Source organism: Molothrus ater, chromosome 4 (genome assembly GCF_012460135.2).
Source record: "Molothrus ater isolate BHLD 08-10-18 breed brown headed cowbird chromosome 4, BPBGC_Mater_1.1, whole genome shotgun sequence".
NCBI classification, from domain to species: Eukaryota; Metazoa; Chordata; class Aves; order Passeriformes; family Icteridae; genus Molothrus; species Molothrus ater.
In genome coordinates, this window is record NC_050481.2 from 28,885,316 (window position 1) to 28,902,099 (window position 16,784).

At 38.3% G+C, this 16,784-nt stretch overlaps 1 protein-coding gene across 3 annotated transcripts in view; it reads right to left on the minus strand.

Annotated features, from left to right (window-relative positions):
• SH3D19 (SH3 domain containing 19) overlaps nt 1-16,784 on the minus strand; it is an 81,883-nt gene that overhangs the window by 26,102 nt on the left and 38,997 nt on the right. Inside the window, exons 1-6 of one of the 3 annotated variants that reach the window (XM_036382756.1) lie at nt 16,188-16,229; nt 10,104-10,144; nt 9,165-9,207; nt 7,792-7,939; nt 7,360-7,561; nt 5,754-6,752 (exon numbers count right to left, since the gene is read on the minus strand). In XM_036382756.1, the coding sequence (XP_036238649.1) occupies nt 5,754-6,752; nt 7,360-7,561; nt 7,792-7,939; nt 9,165-9,207; nt 10,104-10,119 (1,408 nt within the window). In that variant the 5' untranslated portion in view covers nt 10,120-10,144; nt 16,188-16,229. Of the gene's footprint in view, nt 1-5,753; nt 6,753-7,359; nt 7,562-7,791; nt 7,940-9,164; nt 9,208-10,103; nt 10,145-16,187; nt 16,230-16,784 lie in introns of those variants that run through there. The other 2 variants (XM_036382755.1, XM_036382754.1) reach the window with 2 other exon arrangements.

The window sequence follows — 16,784 nt, forward strand, 5'->3', positions numbered from 1 at the left end:
GCCTTCAGGAGGTCTCTGATCGAACCTCCTGCCCAGAACCGGTCAGCTGTGAGGGCATGTTGCTAGAAATTGGTTGTGGAACTTGGTCTGACTTCAAAAATTGGACACCAGGAGGTATTTGGACATACAATGGGTGACCAAGAAAATATACCCCCAAATTGCCCTGAAGATTAAGAAACACAGCCTTGTCCATTCTTGCCGGGTAAATAAATGATTTTCTATTGACAAGAGATTGAAGTGCCCCAAAACAGGCAAGCTGGAAATTTCCAAAGCAGGTAATGGAAAGCAGTCAGACACACAAAATATATTTTTTTAACTGAAAATGTGAAGGGCAAGGTAATTTATAATGCTGTTTAAAATATCTATTTACTCTCTTACAAGAACCTCACATGCTTTCAGCAAAAAAAAGGGGCTTTTAAAAAAAATTTTCTTTTAAATAAGCATTTTGCTGTTCTTTGACAAACTTTGTGAACAAAGAATATCTGCATTTTAAATACTGTAAAATAAACAGATTTAATTATCAGAGAAGACAGATCTTATTAAGAACATTATTACTTGTGTGTTACTTCACAGTATCTATAGACCTGGAACTCAAACCAAATTAATTTGCCTTTGACAACCTAAAGGGCTACTCATCTATTATGTAGCTATGATTTTAAAACCTTATTTGTTTCCTGAGCCTAGATATAAGGCCCTCTCCTATACCAACTCTCAAAGTCCTTGAAGGCTCCAATTTATGTCCACTAGGCAAGCATCTGTAGTGACTGAAGAGTTAATGGATGCTTCTTATCACTTTTCCTGGAGACTGTCAACCTTGCAGCAGAACAACAGGACACAGCACAGCCCCCAATCTCCAACAGCAGCATGTCCTCAGGTAAAACTGTTTTTACAGGGTTTTATGCCAAAGAGCAGATTAAAATGGATGAGACAGCTCATTCTTTTCTGGGGTGATAATTTGTCAGTAAGTAAAAAAGGAGACAGGTGTCTTGAAAATAACCACAATAAGAGTCATCAGAAACACTGCTGAACCCTAAGAGAAGCTGCATTATTTTGATGATATGTCTGGACTAATCTACCAGTTAGAAGTATTTCCTTTTTTTTTTTCCCCTTTTTTTCTTTTCCATCCTGAGGAAGCAATTAAAATCAAGCAGCTGGGCAATATCGCCACAGCAGAGAAATCTGGAGTTACTCAAGCAGCAGTTTTTCTGAATTGTCTATAATGTCACACAAGTGCCACCATTCATGCCACAGGAAGCAACAATACATATAAATGAATAGCAGCATTGCTTTAGTTGGATATTTTTTCTCAGGAGAGACAGAAATGAACCTTTATACTATGATAAAGTAGTTAGACAGATAAGACAATTAAGAAATGCAGTAGCCTCACTACTGTTGGACCTGAATGTAATGAAGATATCAAAATGAGGGCTGTCTCCTGCTGGCAAGGTAAGGCACTCTCTGAACTACTTTTCAAAGCATCTGGTTTAAATCGAGTTCTGCTATGTCAGGCACAGAGCAATCAGTGAATTATATGCTGTTTCAGAGAGAAGGGAGAACAGAGAAGAGCTCCCCACATGAGAAAAGGAACAAAAACATTGCAGCAATATCTCCTCCAAGTTTTAATTTAAATGTGTGCTCTAAATGAACCATAATCTGATCTTCTTTGTCCAAAACATACTCTCATAACTTTCAGCAAGCAGGTCCACTACATGCTTTGACATAGCAACTAATACAAGTTACAGGTAAAAATCATGAGTCTTCTGAAGCCGTGAAATTTACAGAGCTAAACTTGCACTAGGATTTAATTTCCAAGCCTTGTAAAAATGGTAAGTGAGAATTGAGCCCACCTGATACATTACCAAAACTTTTAACCACCAGGAACTGCATAAGTTCCTGTTATCAGCCATAAAAGAAATGCAGAAGTAACCCAGATGATCCAAAATACCACAACTATCATCAAAGCATTAGAAACAAAAGGTGTAGAGTCCCAAACAGATGCCTTCACATTCTAAATGACTGACTTAAATAGAAGTAATTTCATTAGGACATAAATGGCTTTCAACATTAGCCTTTGAGTCCAAAAGTATGGCACTTAAAACTGTTTTGGGTGATGACAAAGTAGTTCTACAGATCTGTCATTCCTGACTTCTCCCTCCTAGCACTTCCCTTGGGCCAGCATCATGAGTTGGCTGCAAGAATTTTGAATCTGAATTTTGAAGCTTCCAAAGCTCCCACAGACTCCAAGTCTGAGTGGATGCTGAAAGCTTTAAAAGAAATCTCAGTATCCAGAATCTCTATTTGCACCAGAATGATTCCCCTCTTCATATAGGTAGGACAAGGAGAAAACTATTGATGTTTGGATAAGGGTAAACTCACTCAAGTAACAGCTGTGCTGCTGGAGATGCTGTCAAACACTGACAAATCTCACAGGATTGCTTGAGGTAAAGTTGAATCATTCAGCTAGTTTTGGTAGTTGAACTACCAGTTAAACACTGACATTTAGACAGGTGAAACCAGAGTGGTTTGCTGCCAACACTGCTGATCTTAGCAGACACACAGAATTCAAATATCTTTCACTTGCTGTGGCGGTGTTAGCCTTCTGTTAGAGGAAGCTGATGTCTTACATCAGTCAACTTCACTGCTGTGAAGACTCTGAACTTTGCTTTGCCTATTTTACCTTCTCATTCATATGCTCACTTCGACTTCTGCCTTCTGCACCCTCCTCATCATCACTGAACACTTCCCCTTCCCTCCTCTCACAGCAGGAGCCAGCAGCAGCAGGGATTGATCCCTGCAGTTCTGTTTACATTGGCCTAACACAGCCGTGCTGCTCCAGACAAAATGAAGCTCTGGTAACACTGCAATATGCAATGTAATGCTGCTCTCTGACAAACAAGATGTTGGTGCTTGGCTTCCAATGCCACTGCATAAAAGCTGCCTTCCTTTCCTAGGGTTGCCATAACAACAAGCAGAGCACTGTCATTTTGCTAAGTAATGACAATGACAAATATCTAAGAAATGCAAAGGTCTGGGGAACTGGGAGCAAGATTAGAGCTTCTCTTCCTGCCTTCACAAAACATTTTACCATGGATTCATCTTGCAAATCCCTAAGCTGTTCCTATGGGAACATGAGAAATAGCTAGTGTTAGTGCTCTGTGTTGCCTCATTTTCAGAGAGCCAGTGTTGTTCTTGTGGATGCTCTATCAGGACACTGCAGAGTATTAGTTATCCAGGCTACAGGACATCATCTTGAGCTCAAAAATGCCAGCAAAAATCTGGAATCAGTCCTAATTTTGCAGTGTAATAAAGTGGTAATGCTGCCATATCTTTTTCTCTTTAGTGGACAAGAAGGGATTGCAACACAGATGACATTTTATTGAATGAATAAAATCACAGGCAGGTGACTTAAGAAGTAAGGAAACTATTCTATGAATAATTCTTTTGTTAGCCACAAGGATGGAAAGCATTTTCTTGTTAATTAAATGAAGAACAACACCTAGGACACCAAACAGAAAGAGTAAGAACAACACTCTTATCACTTCATCATGAAAGCTGTTTTTCTCAGGTGATTTCCCTTTGTGATCACTCAACCTCTGATTTAATGGAAGAATTAATGTTTTATATTTTTTCTAGGTTGTGGGCAAGTCTGTCTTTTAATGTACACAGCTAAAACATGATTTTCCTTTTTATACATTTTCAAAATGTAAATAGTCTCTTTTCTTGCCTACTACATAGAACAGGTACATTTTCTTTTTATTAGCTACCTCTATTAATCAAAATAAAATGACTGAAACTACAAAAGTTTTACCCTAAATGGCATTTTCCTCTAAAACCATCCACATGTACAGGGTGTATTCCATGACTCCAGTCTCCAGACACAATGATCATGCTTCTTTTCCCACCTAGACACCATCAGGCATACATTTCCTTGACATAAGTACAAAACACCTCTCCAGTCACCCTGTGCTGCTACCTCCTTTCAGTTTTGGGGACATTTTTGCCATGTTCCTGGAATCTATCAGCCTAAGAAAAAATGGACTTGTATCCATGTTGAAATAATCACCTCTCCTGCAGGATCTTTTGTTGCCTTATTTTCCTTGCTTACATAAGCTCTCCTGAGAACTGTATGTCTGTACATAACAATCTTAACAATTTAAAACTTTAAGGGAACTTGATACATTTGCCTTGAGGTTTTTATGACAATACAGAGGAGAAACAATACCAAATTGGAACTTCATCTGTCAATATAATTTACAAACTGTGAAGAAATTGCATTTGTTAATAATCATTAATACTGATTTGCTGTGACAACTACACAGCACCTATACCTCTCTTTTGTGAAAGTTAAGATGATAAATGATGTGTGGTGGGTTAACCCTGGCTGGATGTCAGGTGCCCCCCAAAGCTACTCTATCACTCCACTCCTCCAATGAACAGGAAGAGAATATGTAACAAAATGCTCTTGGATCAAGATACGAGCAGGGAGAGATCACTCACTAGCTGCCATCATGGCAAAACAGATTTGACTTGGGGAAACATTACTTCACTTTATTATCAGTCAAATCAGAGAAGGGTAATGAGAAATAAATCCAAATCTTAACAACACCTACTCCCACCCCTCCCTTCTTTCCAGTCTCAGCTCCACTTGCTATTTTCTCACCTCCTCCCTGAAGCAGCACAGGGGGATGAAGATATGGGCTGTGGTCAGTTCATCACACCTTCTCTCTGCCACTCAGTCCTCTTCAGGGGAGGACTTCAACACCCTTCCCCTACTTCAGCATGGGATCCTTCCCACCCTGTCAGGCATGGGGGAAGCTTCTGGCAGCTTCTCAGAAAAGCCACCCTGTAGCCCCCCAATATCAAACTCTGGCCACGCAAACCTAATAGATGAGGCTAACAAAAAAAAAAAAATTAAGTCCTAGCCACTCCCTTAAACAAGCCTTTTGTATGACACACCCTCTGCTTTAAAAGAGAACTCTCCCTAGACTGGAATGGGGCTGGTGAACTAAACCAGACATATTGAATATTAAGAGGGCAAAACCTATTGCAATAAAATGTAATGACAGCCCAACACCCAGCTGTCTCTTAAACTACCTAAAAACAGCACTAAAAAAAATTGACCCCAAGTGTCTAATAGTATCAAACAAGGTTTATGGAAGGAATGTAGTTATAGTAATTGATCTGTCCACATGAATTAATTATTTTCATTTATTAAAAAAACCCTGAAGCTGAAACTATGTTACAAGAATGCTGTCACATGACAAGACAGAAAGATAGGACAGAGAAAATAGGTAGGCATTGGTGAGATGGACAGACCACCCCAGTATGTTTGATCATGAGTGCTCCTATATGCCACAAACACTGCTCCTTCTTCAGATGACCAGGTTTCCACTACAGACCTTGAGGCACTCACATAAATGAGTCACATCAGATGGTGAGAGATACACTGTCCCAAGTTCCCCAGAGAGAACTGTTACACATTCTGGAGGTGACATCTAGCATATAAGATCAAGTCTTTTATCATTATTTTAGTAATCACATAATATATCCAGCAGACAAATTCTGAGATACATATAGCCTTGAAATCTCCTAAGTCTTAAAATCCATGTAATTTCATAGTGACCTTGGCATAACAGAAAACCAAAGCTTTCTTACACACACATAAACCCCAACAAGACAGGTAGATGTAACTCACACAGGATACATCTGCAAAGAATAACCATAGTGACAGTTTAAAAAAATTTTCTTCTTACCTGCTGCTGCTTCAGAACTGATGCTATCTTTAACTACACAGGCTGGACTTAGGGGCAAAACATCATCATCAAAGCTGATCAGGTCTCCTTCCACATCTAGTTTATTTTGTAAAGCAGGTGCTGGGGAGTTGGCTGCAGGGGATAATTCCCCCAGAGATTTTAAAACCTTGTCTTGGGCAGATACAGAAGGCCGTGGAGGAGCAGTAACTGGTTTTAGCGAGGCCAAAGAAAGGGCAGGATTTTCTGAGTAACATGACTTCTTAGGAACAAGAGGCCTTGGAGCAGGAACAGGAAATCTCTTTTGTCCATCACTGTTTTCTGCAACTGATCCACTCCTTGCATCAAGAAAATCACTACTGCTACTTTTAACAAGGCTGGGTTTTGGCTTCTTTGGCAGTTCAGGTTTGGTTACAACGCTGCTCCCAACTATCTCAGGCTGAGGCTGCAATTCCTTGGAAGGTGTTGATTTGCTTTCAGTCCATGCATCCCACTCTTCTGAAACTCTGCCTACCCCTGGCTTTGGAGCAATCACTGGCTTCTTAGTGGTAACAGATCTTGGAACAAATGAACGAGGGGCAATTTCTGGCTTTTTTGATAATCCTGAGGTATCATTAGTGCCTTGGGATTCAAAAACTTTGATCCTTGAAACAATACTATTTTGGCTCCTTTCTGTACTCATGCTGTCCATCACCAAGTGATTGTCTAGTAAGCTGTCTTCATCCAGAAGAGGTGACTGCTGAAGTGGAGGTTGCTGCTGTTTTGCATTAGACTGGTTCACTTCTTCTCCACTGTCTATCTTACTTTCAGTACTTTTGACCACAGGTCTGAGATTGCTTCTTGATCTTGGCTTTGGCACAGGACATATCACAGCATTGGGATTTTCTTGGCACCTCTGACCTTCAGGATTTTCAAAGACTATTAAAGAATTCTCATTTTCTGCAGGAGACTTACTCAGAAGAGTTGCAGGAGGCCTAGGAGGTTTAAGAGGACTCTGCCCTGCTAACAGAAAATAAAAGGTTTTACTTATCTGTTCCAGAACATTTAATTTGTGTTATTTCTTGACTGCCATCAGGATGGTAAACATGACAGCTTTCATTGAGAACTCTACTAGTGCTTGTAAAAATACAGTTCTATTCCTAAAAAGATGAATGGAAAAATATACAATATTTAGGAATAAGCTGAAGATTGCTGAAATACATGGTATCTACAAGTTGAGTTCAAAAGCTCCTGTTAACTTGCAGCATTGAGAGGCACTCAAACAAAATCCAGACCAAAGAAGAGTACAGTAGATTCCCCAACTTGGTTAGCACACTTTTCAGTCTAAATTTATGAAGTTCTGCTATTTTGATAAGATATTTGAGTTCCTATGGCCCCAAAGTTCTGACTGTCATTTTGGTTCAATTGAACAAAACTTTCAAGATTTAATGATATTCTGAATGCAATAGTAGCTTTTCAGAAGAAAGGATTTTTACAGAAATTTACAGTAGTAATAATTCACAGAAATTTAACTGTTATTCATGTTACATGCTGCACAGACCAACAATAAAGTGCATCTTCTGAAGACAGAGCAAGTATTTCATCACAGAGAAATCCAAAACAGTCTCACCTCGACAGCCTGCAGATTCCCAGTGTGTAGGCACACTAGCTTTTACATTACTTCCTGGCAAATGGCTGATTAGTTCCTCTGGAAAGTCAGTTTGTGTTGCAGAAGTAGTGGTATGTCTGGGAGCAGCAGCATTATTGTTATTTGTTGTATTGACTTGCACTTGATTGATTTCTTTTATCACCTGCTCGTACGATGGCGGAAGCTACAAAATAGAGAGATAAATATTAAGCTACGTCCAGATATGGTACTTTAAAAAAAAATTGGCATATGAATTAAAAAATACTAAATTAACATATACATAGGAAAAGAACATTGTCATAGTCTTCTATTCAATGTGATAAAAGTCTGAGCAAGCAAAAATTGTTCTTGTCTAACCTAACGAGCTTTTTACCTTTGTAAATCAAAAAATGTCTCATGTAAATTCACACTCACCTCAGCTGGAAGATGCTCATTTCTCCTCCACTGAGCATGAGATGAAGCAGAAGGGAATCCTAATCCTTGAGGAGTGACAGGACTTGCACCTGGAAACCAGGAGGATGGCCGGAGGGGTTCAGCAGCAACTATTGTAATTTCAGGACGCCTGGAAATGAAGGCAAAGGGGAATAATTACCTAAAACATTTACAAATAGTTCTTTTAAAGTATAACAGCCCAAGGTTTTCCCAGAATGGGAAATAAAAATAGCTCAGTTTTTTTTTATTTACCTAAAGGTGTTTTTCCATGATTTCAAAGCAACTTACCTGACCTTTCTAACAAACACTTAGGCTTCCATTCAAAACCCCTAATTAAATGCCTTAGCCAAAAAGTAGGTTTACTGGCTTCAGTGAAATAATTTGGATGCTTAAAGTACTTAAATACAAGTGTAACTCAATTAGATGGCAGAAGTCTTAGTCTTCATGGGATAATGAGAACTAATCATGTGTTTGTCCTTAGCCAGCTACAATCTGAAAACAGCAGGGCAGTTAAAACTGCTTCTTGGCTGGATACCTAAAAACTTGTGTATCCTCAGACCCCAAGGGAAGCCTTCCAGGGTGCTGAAGTGGGGCAGAGCAAGCCTCACAAGGCCTTTGGGACAGGCCCTATCTGCTTCCGTCACCCAGTACTACAGAGCCTTCCATGAGAGTGAAGGACTCACAGGTAGCACCCCTGGTTTATCACTGCTCTTTCAGAGCATCAGCTGCAGGAGTGGCCTGTGCTCCCAGGCCACGGTCCCTGCAGCACCACTGCTCCATCCAGAATCTCACAAAACTTCCACTTTGAAAAGGGACTTTTGTGAGTAGATAAAGCATCTGCTTACAGAAGCTTCGGTCTCCTGACAGAAAAAAAGCTGCAGAAGCATAACTTTTAAAACTATTTTAAAAACAATTTAAAAAAGAAGGGTACAGTTCCTTCACATCTAAAATAATGGCAGACTCAGTTCACCAGCAATCCAGGTTGGTGACCTCCTTTCTCAATACCCTTTGAGAACCTGAAAGGAGGCTTGAAAGTGTGCTTATTTTCGTTGTGAAGTGATCCTGTACATAGATGTCAGGAAAATAAAACAACTCTGCAGAGGTTTGATGGTTGGTTGCATTCTCCTTTTGAGGACACATACAAAAGTTGATGAGAGAATTCCTTAAACTCTTAACCTACCATGCTTAAAAATCAAAGTAGTTCTATTTTTTTTCCAAGTCTACTCTAAACATACTAAGGATAGAGACAAGGAAAAAAATAAACTAGAGGAGAAAGCCATAAAAAGTAATACTGTGACACAATTTAACGAGGTTTACAGTAACACCTAATTGCAATATAAATAAGAGCATCATACCTTCTATCTCTCTGTTGATCACTATGGCTAGAGGTCCGAGAAGCTATTTAAAGAAAGGAAACAAAAGTTTTGAAGAGGTTAAAATATACTGTCACAGCAATATGAGGATACTAGCAGAGCCCTTACCAATCCACTATCAATGAAATGCAGAACATAAAGCATGTGATCCTAAATCCCAGATTTTAAGACTGGCCAAGGTTAAAAAAAATATTTGTATTAAATATGAGAAGTTTTTAAAATAGTCAGAGGGGAGTTTCATAGTCATTTAAAGTCTCTCTATGTCCAAGTTACCACGAAGAGAGATGGTCCTTTCCCCTGTCTTCTTCATTTCCATACCTTCCTATATTCTGCATTGTGGGGAACCAAGAGTTGAAACTTCTTTTCCTTTCATTAAAATGATACATGGATTAAACAAAAGGAAGTGTTAAACATAGCAGGCTTTTCCTTTTAATGAATAATTTCTGAGATGTGCTCTTCAATCTCATTTAATGTCTCTTTCTGTTTGTTTTATGGAAGGGAAAGGTACTAAGGCACAGAACCTAAAAAGATATTTCACTCTCCTTCATGCAAAAAGAAAATACTAAATGTTCCCAGCTAGATATTTGCTAAAGTTTAAATCACTTGTGAATTAAGAGTCAGAAACTGGTTTTTTTCCAAACCACGTGTTTTAAGTTACATAAAATAAGCAAATCCTGACCTCTTAATTTTTCTGGTTTTGCCATATTTACATTCAAATATTTTTTTTCAATGGCCACATTGCATTTTCATTTGGATTTCTCTAGACAGAAAAACAAATTATCCAAAGGAAAAATTTTTTGCACAGCAAGTGCAATTTAAGGAAGTGGTAGGATCTGTTATTGTGCAACATGACAGCATCATTAGCCGAAATCAGCAAAGCATACTTGATTGGAGAGCTGCAGAGTGTTGTGTCAAACATACCTCTTCGACAGGGCATTTTGGATGTGCACTATTCATGAGTGCTAGAGGAAAAAAAGAAGGGGTTACAGAAGACAAAGAGGAGGTAAAGGACAACAAACCAAGGCTTCAGAGTGCCAGAAGCCATGATCAAAGGGGTTAGTCATGCAAGGATAGTGCATGTGCCAGTGTTGTAAGGGGATAACTGTAATGTCTATTCACAACACTATTTCACTTTTTTATTTCCTAAAAAATGAAAATAAAAGTATATTTTATTTCGAGTCGCATGCCAATTTTAACAGTGGCTGTTTAGAAGTTTTCCTTGCAATAAATTAACCATGAAGAACATAACTGAACATGGAAATGTCCACTGTATGGCTCCGCAAGTAAACACAGTGGGAACGAGGAGAGGGAAATCAAATCTCTTTGAATGTTTTTTCTAGTTTAAAATTTTTGTTTATTTGGGTCTGCCTTTTCTCCCCTCCAAAAATAATAATTTACACTGAGGACTTGGTACAGGTGCAAAGAAGTTGGGATCCCCTACCACAGAGGTATGGGCAGGCAGGTCGATCCCAGCAAGAGGCATACCTCAAATTATTTCACATCTAAATCAGTTCTGTAAAAATTGTCTGACTAAGTAAATAAACACTTCACCTTCATCTTCTTCTTCAGAAATCTCAACATAGCACAGATCTAACACACATGTTGGGAAAAAAAACCCAAACTGACTCAAACGAATCAAATCCAAGATCACTTTTGTGAAGATGACAGAAGAAAGTGTTCTTTTGGTAAATGTGGTCAATACATCTGCTTGGGTTATAGCCCAATTCCAATGATAAAGGCAGGAGAAATAAAAGCTAATTAAAGAGGAATGTAAAACTGAATTGATAAACCTGTCACCTTACTTCACTATTTCTAATTTCTGGATAAATTCTACAAGCTCTTTCATCCTGTGAGACTCTAAATGTGCTTGTATTTATCAAAATGCTTCTATTTATTTAACAGGAAAAACCTAAAAAAGTCTGAAAGACCTTTTTCCTTTCTTAACATAGGCAAAAAAAAATCTAGTGAGGTATCTATGTAATCCATCAAGCTCCAAAATTCAAGTAAACAAACCCTCTGGAAAACAACACATTTAAAATATTTATATAAAAATAACTTTACTAGTTGATATATAAATATATAAACAAGTCTCTTTAAGATGACTATTTTCAGAATGTACTCATTTTTCTGGAAAAAAAATATCTCAAGCATTAATGGAATCAAGTTACTTCCATGTGTATATAAACATTTAATATAAACATTTATATTTTAATGACACTGACAAAGGTCTTCCCTTCTTCTGTCAACATCTCCTCTACTTTTGCTGTCACATTATTTTACAACCACACTTTTAGAACATGTTTTGTTTTGGAAGCTCTTAAGAGTATTTAAATCCACAGGAGAAACAGAGATGAAAGCTACTGCATCTTCTGTTCTCAGGTATTCCACAAATGCCAGGGAAAAGAAAATACAAACTTTCTAAATAATCCTTGTCCCCAGACTTGCACAGCTTTTATTCCTTCACTGTTTCTAAGAAATTAATTTAAATTAAAAAGTGCATGAAAGAAGACATGAATTGTTAAAATATAGTATATACCTGACTTAAAAAAAGACAAGAAAAAACCTGCAGTCATTTTTCTAGCCTTGTGGTCTTTTGAGCCTTTAAGTCCATTCTTCTTTCCCTTTGTGGATTGTCTTGAAAAAGCATACTATTCATTTTTCCACCAGAAAAATACAGATTTCAAATTATGAGAGTTTTAAGATTTAAGAAACCTCTCTTCCATCAGGGTAGTCAATGGAAATGTATTTCAGCAATGCTTTATACACTGACAACTGAAAACAGTTGGTTTCTCAACTTCAACAATAAGAATTGCTCAGGGTAAGAATCACTAACATTTCCAGAAGCTTATGCTTAGGGGTATGTAAATAAAACAAGCAAAACAGCTTCAGAAGGGGAAGGAGAGGAAAATATCAGTGCATAAAACCCTCACTTTTTCATCTTACAATTTTATTGGTCTTGTGGGGGGGGAAAAAAAAAGTCAAATCAACTCATACCATTGTCAGTATTTATTTCCATTAGTGTCAATGAGGCACTTTATTAGCCAGTGTCAATGAGGCATCTAAATGTGTTTAACCTTGTACAGCATAAAAGACTAATGGTAATACTCTAAATAGAGGGCAGATCAGTGACTTATAGATTCCTCATTTGTACATATTTCTTAGAAGAACTATTTAGTGGGCTTTCCCAATTATTTTTAAACGTGTGGAGGCAAAGGGTATCCTATCTGTGCTGCATAATTATGTTTCAAATTTTTTCCTCTACTGTTTCTTCTCAGGGTCCTACTTTTCAAGTGCACTTAGTATGTCATTTGTATTTGAAATACAGGCATATGGTGCAGATTTTAAGCTTTGGGATCAAAATGCCTGTGTAAGTACAACCACCATTATACCTCAAACCCATAAACTTCGATGCTACAGACAAGCTGGTGGCAACAAAAGTCTGACATGCAGATTTGAGCCTTTAGAAGACAGCTGGGCTAGAAATTACAATCTTTTGGGCAACCTTTTAAGGATCTGCTCAAAGATAAGGTTCTGTTGTGGGCACTGCATAACAATATCTGTGTGCTTCCATTAGCAAAACTGTATGAAATATTGAACAGTTTTGTCAGAGTGTTTTAAAAGCAAGTTTAATTTTAAAGATTAAAGATTGGAAAGATAGCCTCAAAGATTGGAAAGATAGCCTCAAACAGGCCAAGCCTTTCTACAACAAGGACATGTGTTAATGTCCTTCTTTCAATGCTTTCTAAAACCAGGTTAGACATTTCTTCCAAACCTATGAAATATGGAGACTATTAGACTAAGAACTCATTTGTTTCATTATATAGATGATTAGGAATAAAGGTTATTCATTACAGTATTTCAAGAAAAGCCTCAAGAGTGGGCAAACCCTCCCTCCCTTACCTACAAAGTAATGCAGTTTGAAAAACTGAAAGTTCTGAAGAGGCCATGCTTGTGGTCTTTGAAATATCAAAGGTGTTACATGACTGCAGAGATTCTTCTTGAGGGAACACTAAAATGATCAGATAATCCTCAAGCCAACACCAGAAAAAAGAGCCTTGATTTCACCCAATATCTGGTTAGACTATTTCTGTATGAAATGGCTGTGAAGAAAAGATGAAGAGGTTCAAACTAATTGGAATTTTTCATGCATCTCTGCAACAAGAAAGTTTTCTCCCAAACTGTTTCTTGGCACAAGGGGGAGGTCTTGCTCCTTTTCTGGTTCTGTTTCCAGGCACCTCAAGGAAATATTAGATTGTCTGACATTGCAGCTGGGTTGATTTAATGCCTGAACGTAGCTAAAGAGATGGTGATGCCCAATTCCCCTTCCAAACATGGATTTTTGATTCCCTTTGAGTGAACACTAGCACTTATGTGACTTCACAGCGAGTTCACAGTGATAAAAACATAACCACTGTCTCTAAAGTTTTTGTCTCACTTTACCTCCCTGAACTTGCTTACCTTGGGCTCAGACCACCAGCAGCACAGGGGAAGGAAAATGCCACCCCCAACAGCAGTCTCTTTCCTGCCTCTGTTTCCTGTCTCCAGTGCTTCTCTGTGCAACTTCAGGGAGGGAACTGATAGAATAATAACCCAGGGGGGTTACAGGGATTCCTCTTCCCACCCCCAGGTTTTTATACACCCTCTATATGTTTTTCACAGCCAATCTGACTGTTAGGCACCGTAGAGGCTGGCACTGCTGCTGAATTAAATCTTTGTAGCTACACCTTAGAGTAAGTCTGTAGTTTTACTCAAATTTGACAATCATGATTTATGAAGGCATTTCACTCATTTCTACACCTTTCCTTGCCTTGTATGTTCCTGTCTCTGCACCATTCCCTGCATTATGCCAGCCCAAATGTTTGTGCAGATGGGGAAGAGAATGAGGTCATGGAATTGATCTGGTTGGGAAAAAGTGGGAGCCAAAAGAGCCTAGGAAGCCCCCAAGCAAAACAAATAAAATGAAAAACAAACAAAACCACAGCCAAAAATGGCTGCAAAACTGCCAAATGGAAAGCCACAGCTTCAGAGTGCATACAAGCTGTTACACATCCTTCATTCAGCCATGTATTTATTTAGGACAGAGTGAGAATAGAACAAGCCGACAGGTTCTTCCAACATTTTAGGATAAGAGACTTGCTTCTGTAGCCCTGCTTCCCAACAACAGCCTGGTCTGGAAGCATGGAGAAGTGAGTGAAAACACAGTTCCTCTTTGTCTCACTGCTGCAGCATTTGGCTTGCCTCTTTCCCCTTTCTTTGTCATTCTTGTGCACCTTGCTGTGCTGGCATCAATGGAAACAGTTTCACTGATTTCAGTGGGAGCTAGATAAGAGTGGTGTGTCCAGGCCTGAGACCATCATTAAAGATCCTGGGGTAACTTTTTACGAGTTGAGATCAAAAGATTACTCCTGAGCAAATCTCATGTTCACATGCTTGCTTCCTTCAGGTTACATTGGGCTCACTTTTCTGAATCCTATGGAGCAGTCAAAGAACTGAAAATGACACCATTACTCTATCTGGAGTTGTGGTCAGGGCGCCAAAGGAAAATAAACCCTCTTTCTCTCTGGCCACAAGAAATGGAGAGACTTATCAAAACAAAATGTTATACAGCATTGTCCACAGGTGGATAAGTTGAAACCCTGTACATACTTATCATGTTTCTTCCAAATCTGAGAGTAAGAGCTCAAAGAATCAGGGATTAAGAAAGACAGATTTCTAACTCTGTTAGGAAAATACACTTGTCCAGAGATTACCATACTTTTTCCAGATTATTGGCAAGGGGAGTTAGGAATTATTCAGTGTCCATTGTAATATAGGTCCATCCTAACAGCACTGGGTAATGGCATACAAAAAACTATAGCTTCATAAACAATGCCTTGCTACATACATGGATGTTATTTTGCTAGCTTATTATCTGAATAATTCACATGGTACTTATATTTCATCATAGTTATTCACATGTTAAATAAGTAGGTACCACGAGCCACAGCTTCTTGACTGGATTTTTATGTGATTATGCCTCAAAATAAAGAATCGCTTGCTACTGCATTTTCAAAAACATAGATATCAAATGCTTAATGATCTCGTAGATGATTTCTCAGTTTGGCAAGGTACTGGGGCTTAGGCAGTCTGAATCAATTTCTGACTCCACCGCAAAAGGCCCCCTGTGATCTGGTGCTCTCTGTTTTCCAGTTTCCATCCGTGGCAGCAACAGCACAAATTAAGTGCTGCATTTTAAGGACAGCATCATGCAGACTAACTCTGAGTAAAGCTTTTATGATGCCCTTTCACTACTTCCAATCTAATCCACACTAATGAGTCCCTGACTAATAGGTCCAGGAGAAACAAATCAGTACTACATACACTAATTTATTTTTCCCCATAGCAGAGTCCTGAGGGTTGTTTCATTAATATGAAATTAAAAGTCATGGACTGAAAACAAATAAAACTGAAAAGGGGAAGAAAGTAACAGCATAAAATACTTTGAAAGGTGCATCTAAAGAAACTGTCTGCCAGGAAACATCATGAGTAGGGAAAGGGAGAAGGACTTAAATGCTGAAATCGGGGAAGAAGAGTTTGGACTTTCATTCAAGATTTATAAACAATCTTTTCTTTTCCAAAACAAGTATAGGAGTCTAATTCTGTCCCCAGTACAGTGAATAAGCAGTTGCTGCATATTTCTACAGTTCTGTAGAGAACTCTTCTATTCAAAATCTTCTATTTTGTCAAACAAACTAAAAATTGGGCACATCTAACCCAAGCTTTTCAGAGAAGGATCACATCTGTGCACAGATGCATTAGTGCATAAATAAGAAAATGTTAGCAACTGGAAAGAAGGAACAAAAAGATGGTCTAGAAAGAAAGAAAGAAAGAAATTACAGCCCCTCAGCTTACTGCTTACTTATTCACAGCTACTTTGTTTTTGCATACCAAGTTAAACAGTTACTAAAAATAAAGATGTAGCAACCCTACAACATTACAGTTCTCAAAAAGGAAAAGTAAACTTACATCTCTTGATTGCTGCTCTTATGGATGACAAGGGTCCTTGGCTTATTGAAGAAAAAAGAATTATTAAAACATGGTTAATGTCTCAAAGAGAAAACAATTAAGTAACATCACACAAAAATTCCCCATATATTGTAAAGGGTTTTCCAAGCCTGTTTTTTCCCCTGCGCTGTTATCTTACAGAAATTTGTCCAAAACTCCTGGACTATACAACCATACCCAACCCCTTTTAATGAAAACCAGGTTACAGCTTGGCTTCAAAACTCTGCAAACACAGAAAGCCAATTATTAAATCCATTATGTCTCTCAATTCTGTCTTGAAGTTCACATTCTGTCTCATGTGGGCGTGCATATTTACAGATTGCAAGTATTGAATGACTTATATTATCATAAATAAATAAAACTTACACAGCGAAGTAAAAACCTACAACCCTTTGCTAAATATTTTTAACAATTACTTAACAACTTGTCTTCCCTTCCAGTTGAGATAACATTTTTCAGTAATAACTTGGTGGGTGGGGTTAGGAAGACAACACGACCAAATATTTGTTGATACGCAGGGACAGAAAAATGTTTCCTTTTGCCAACTCATCTGTTTTC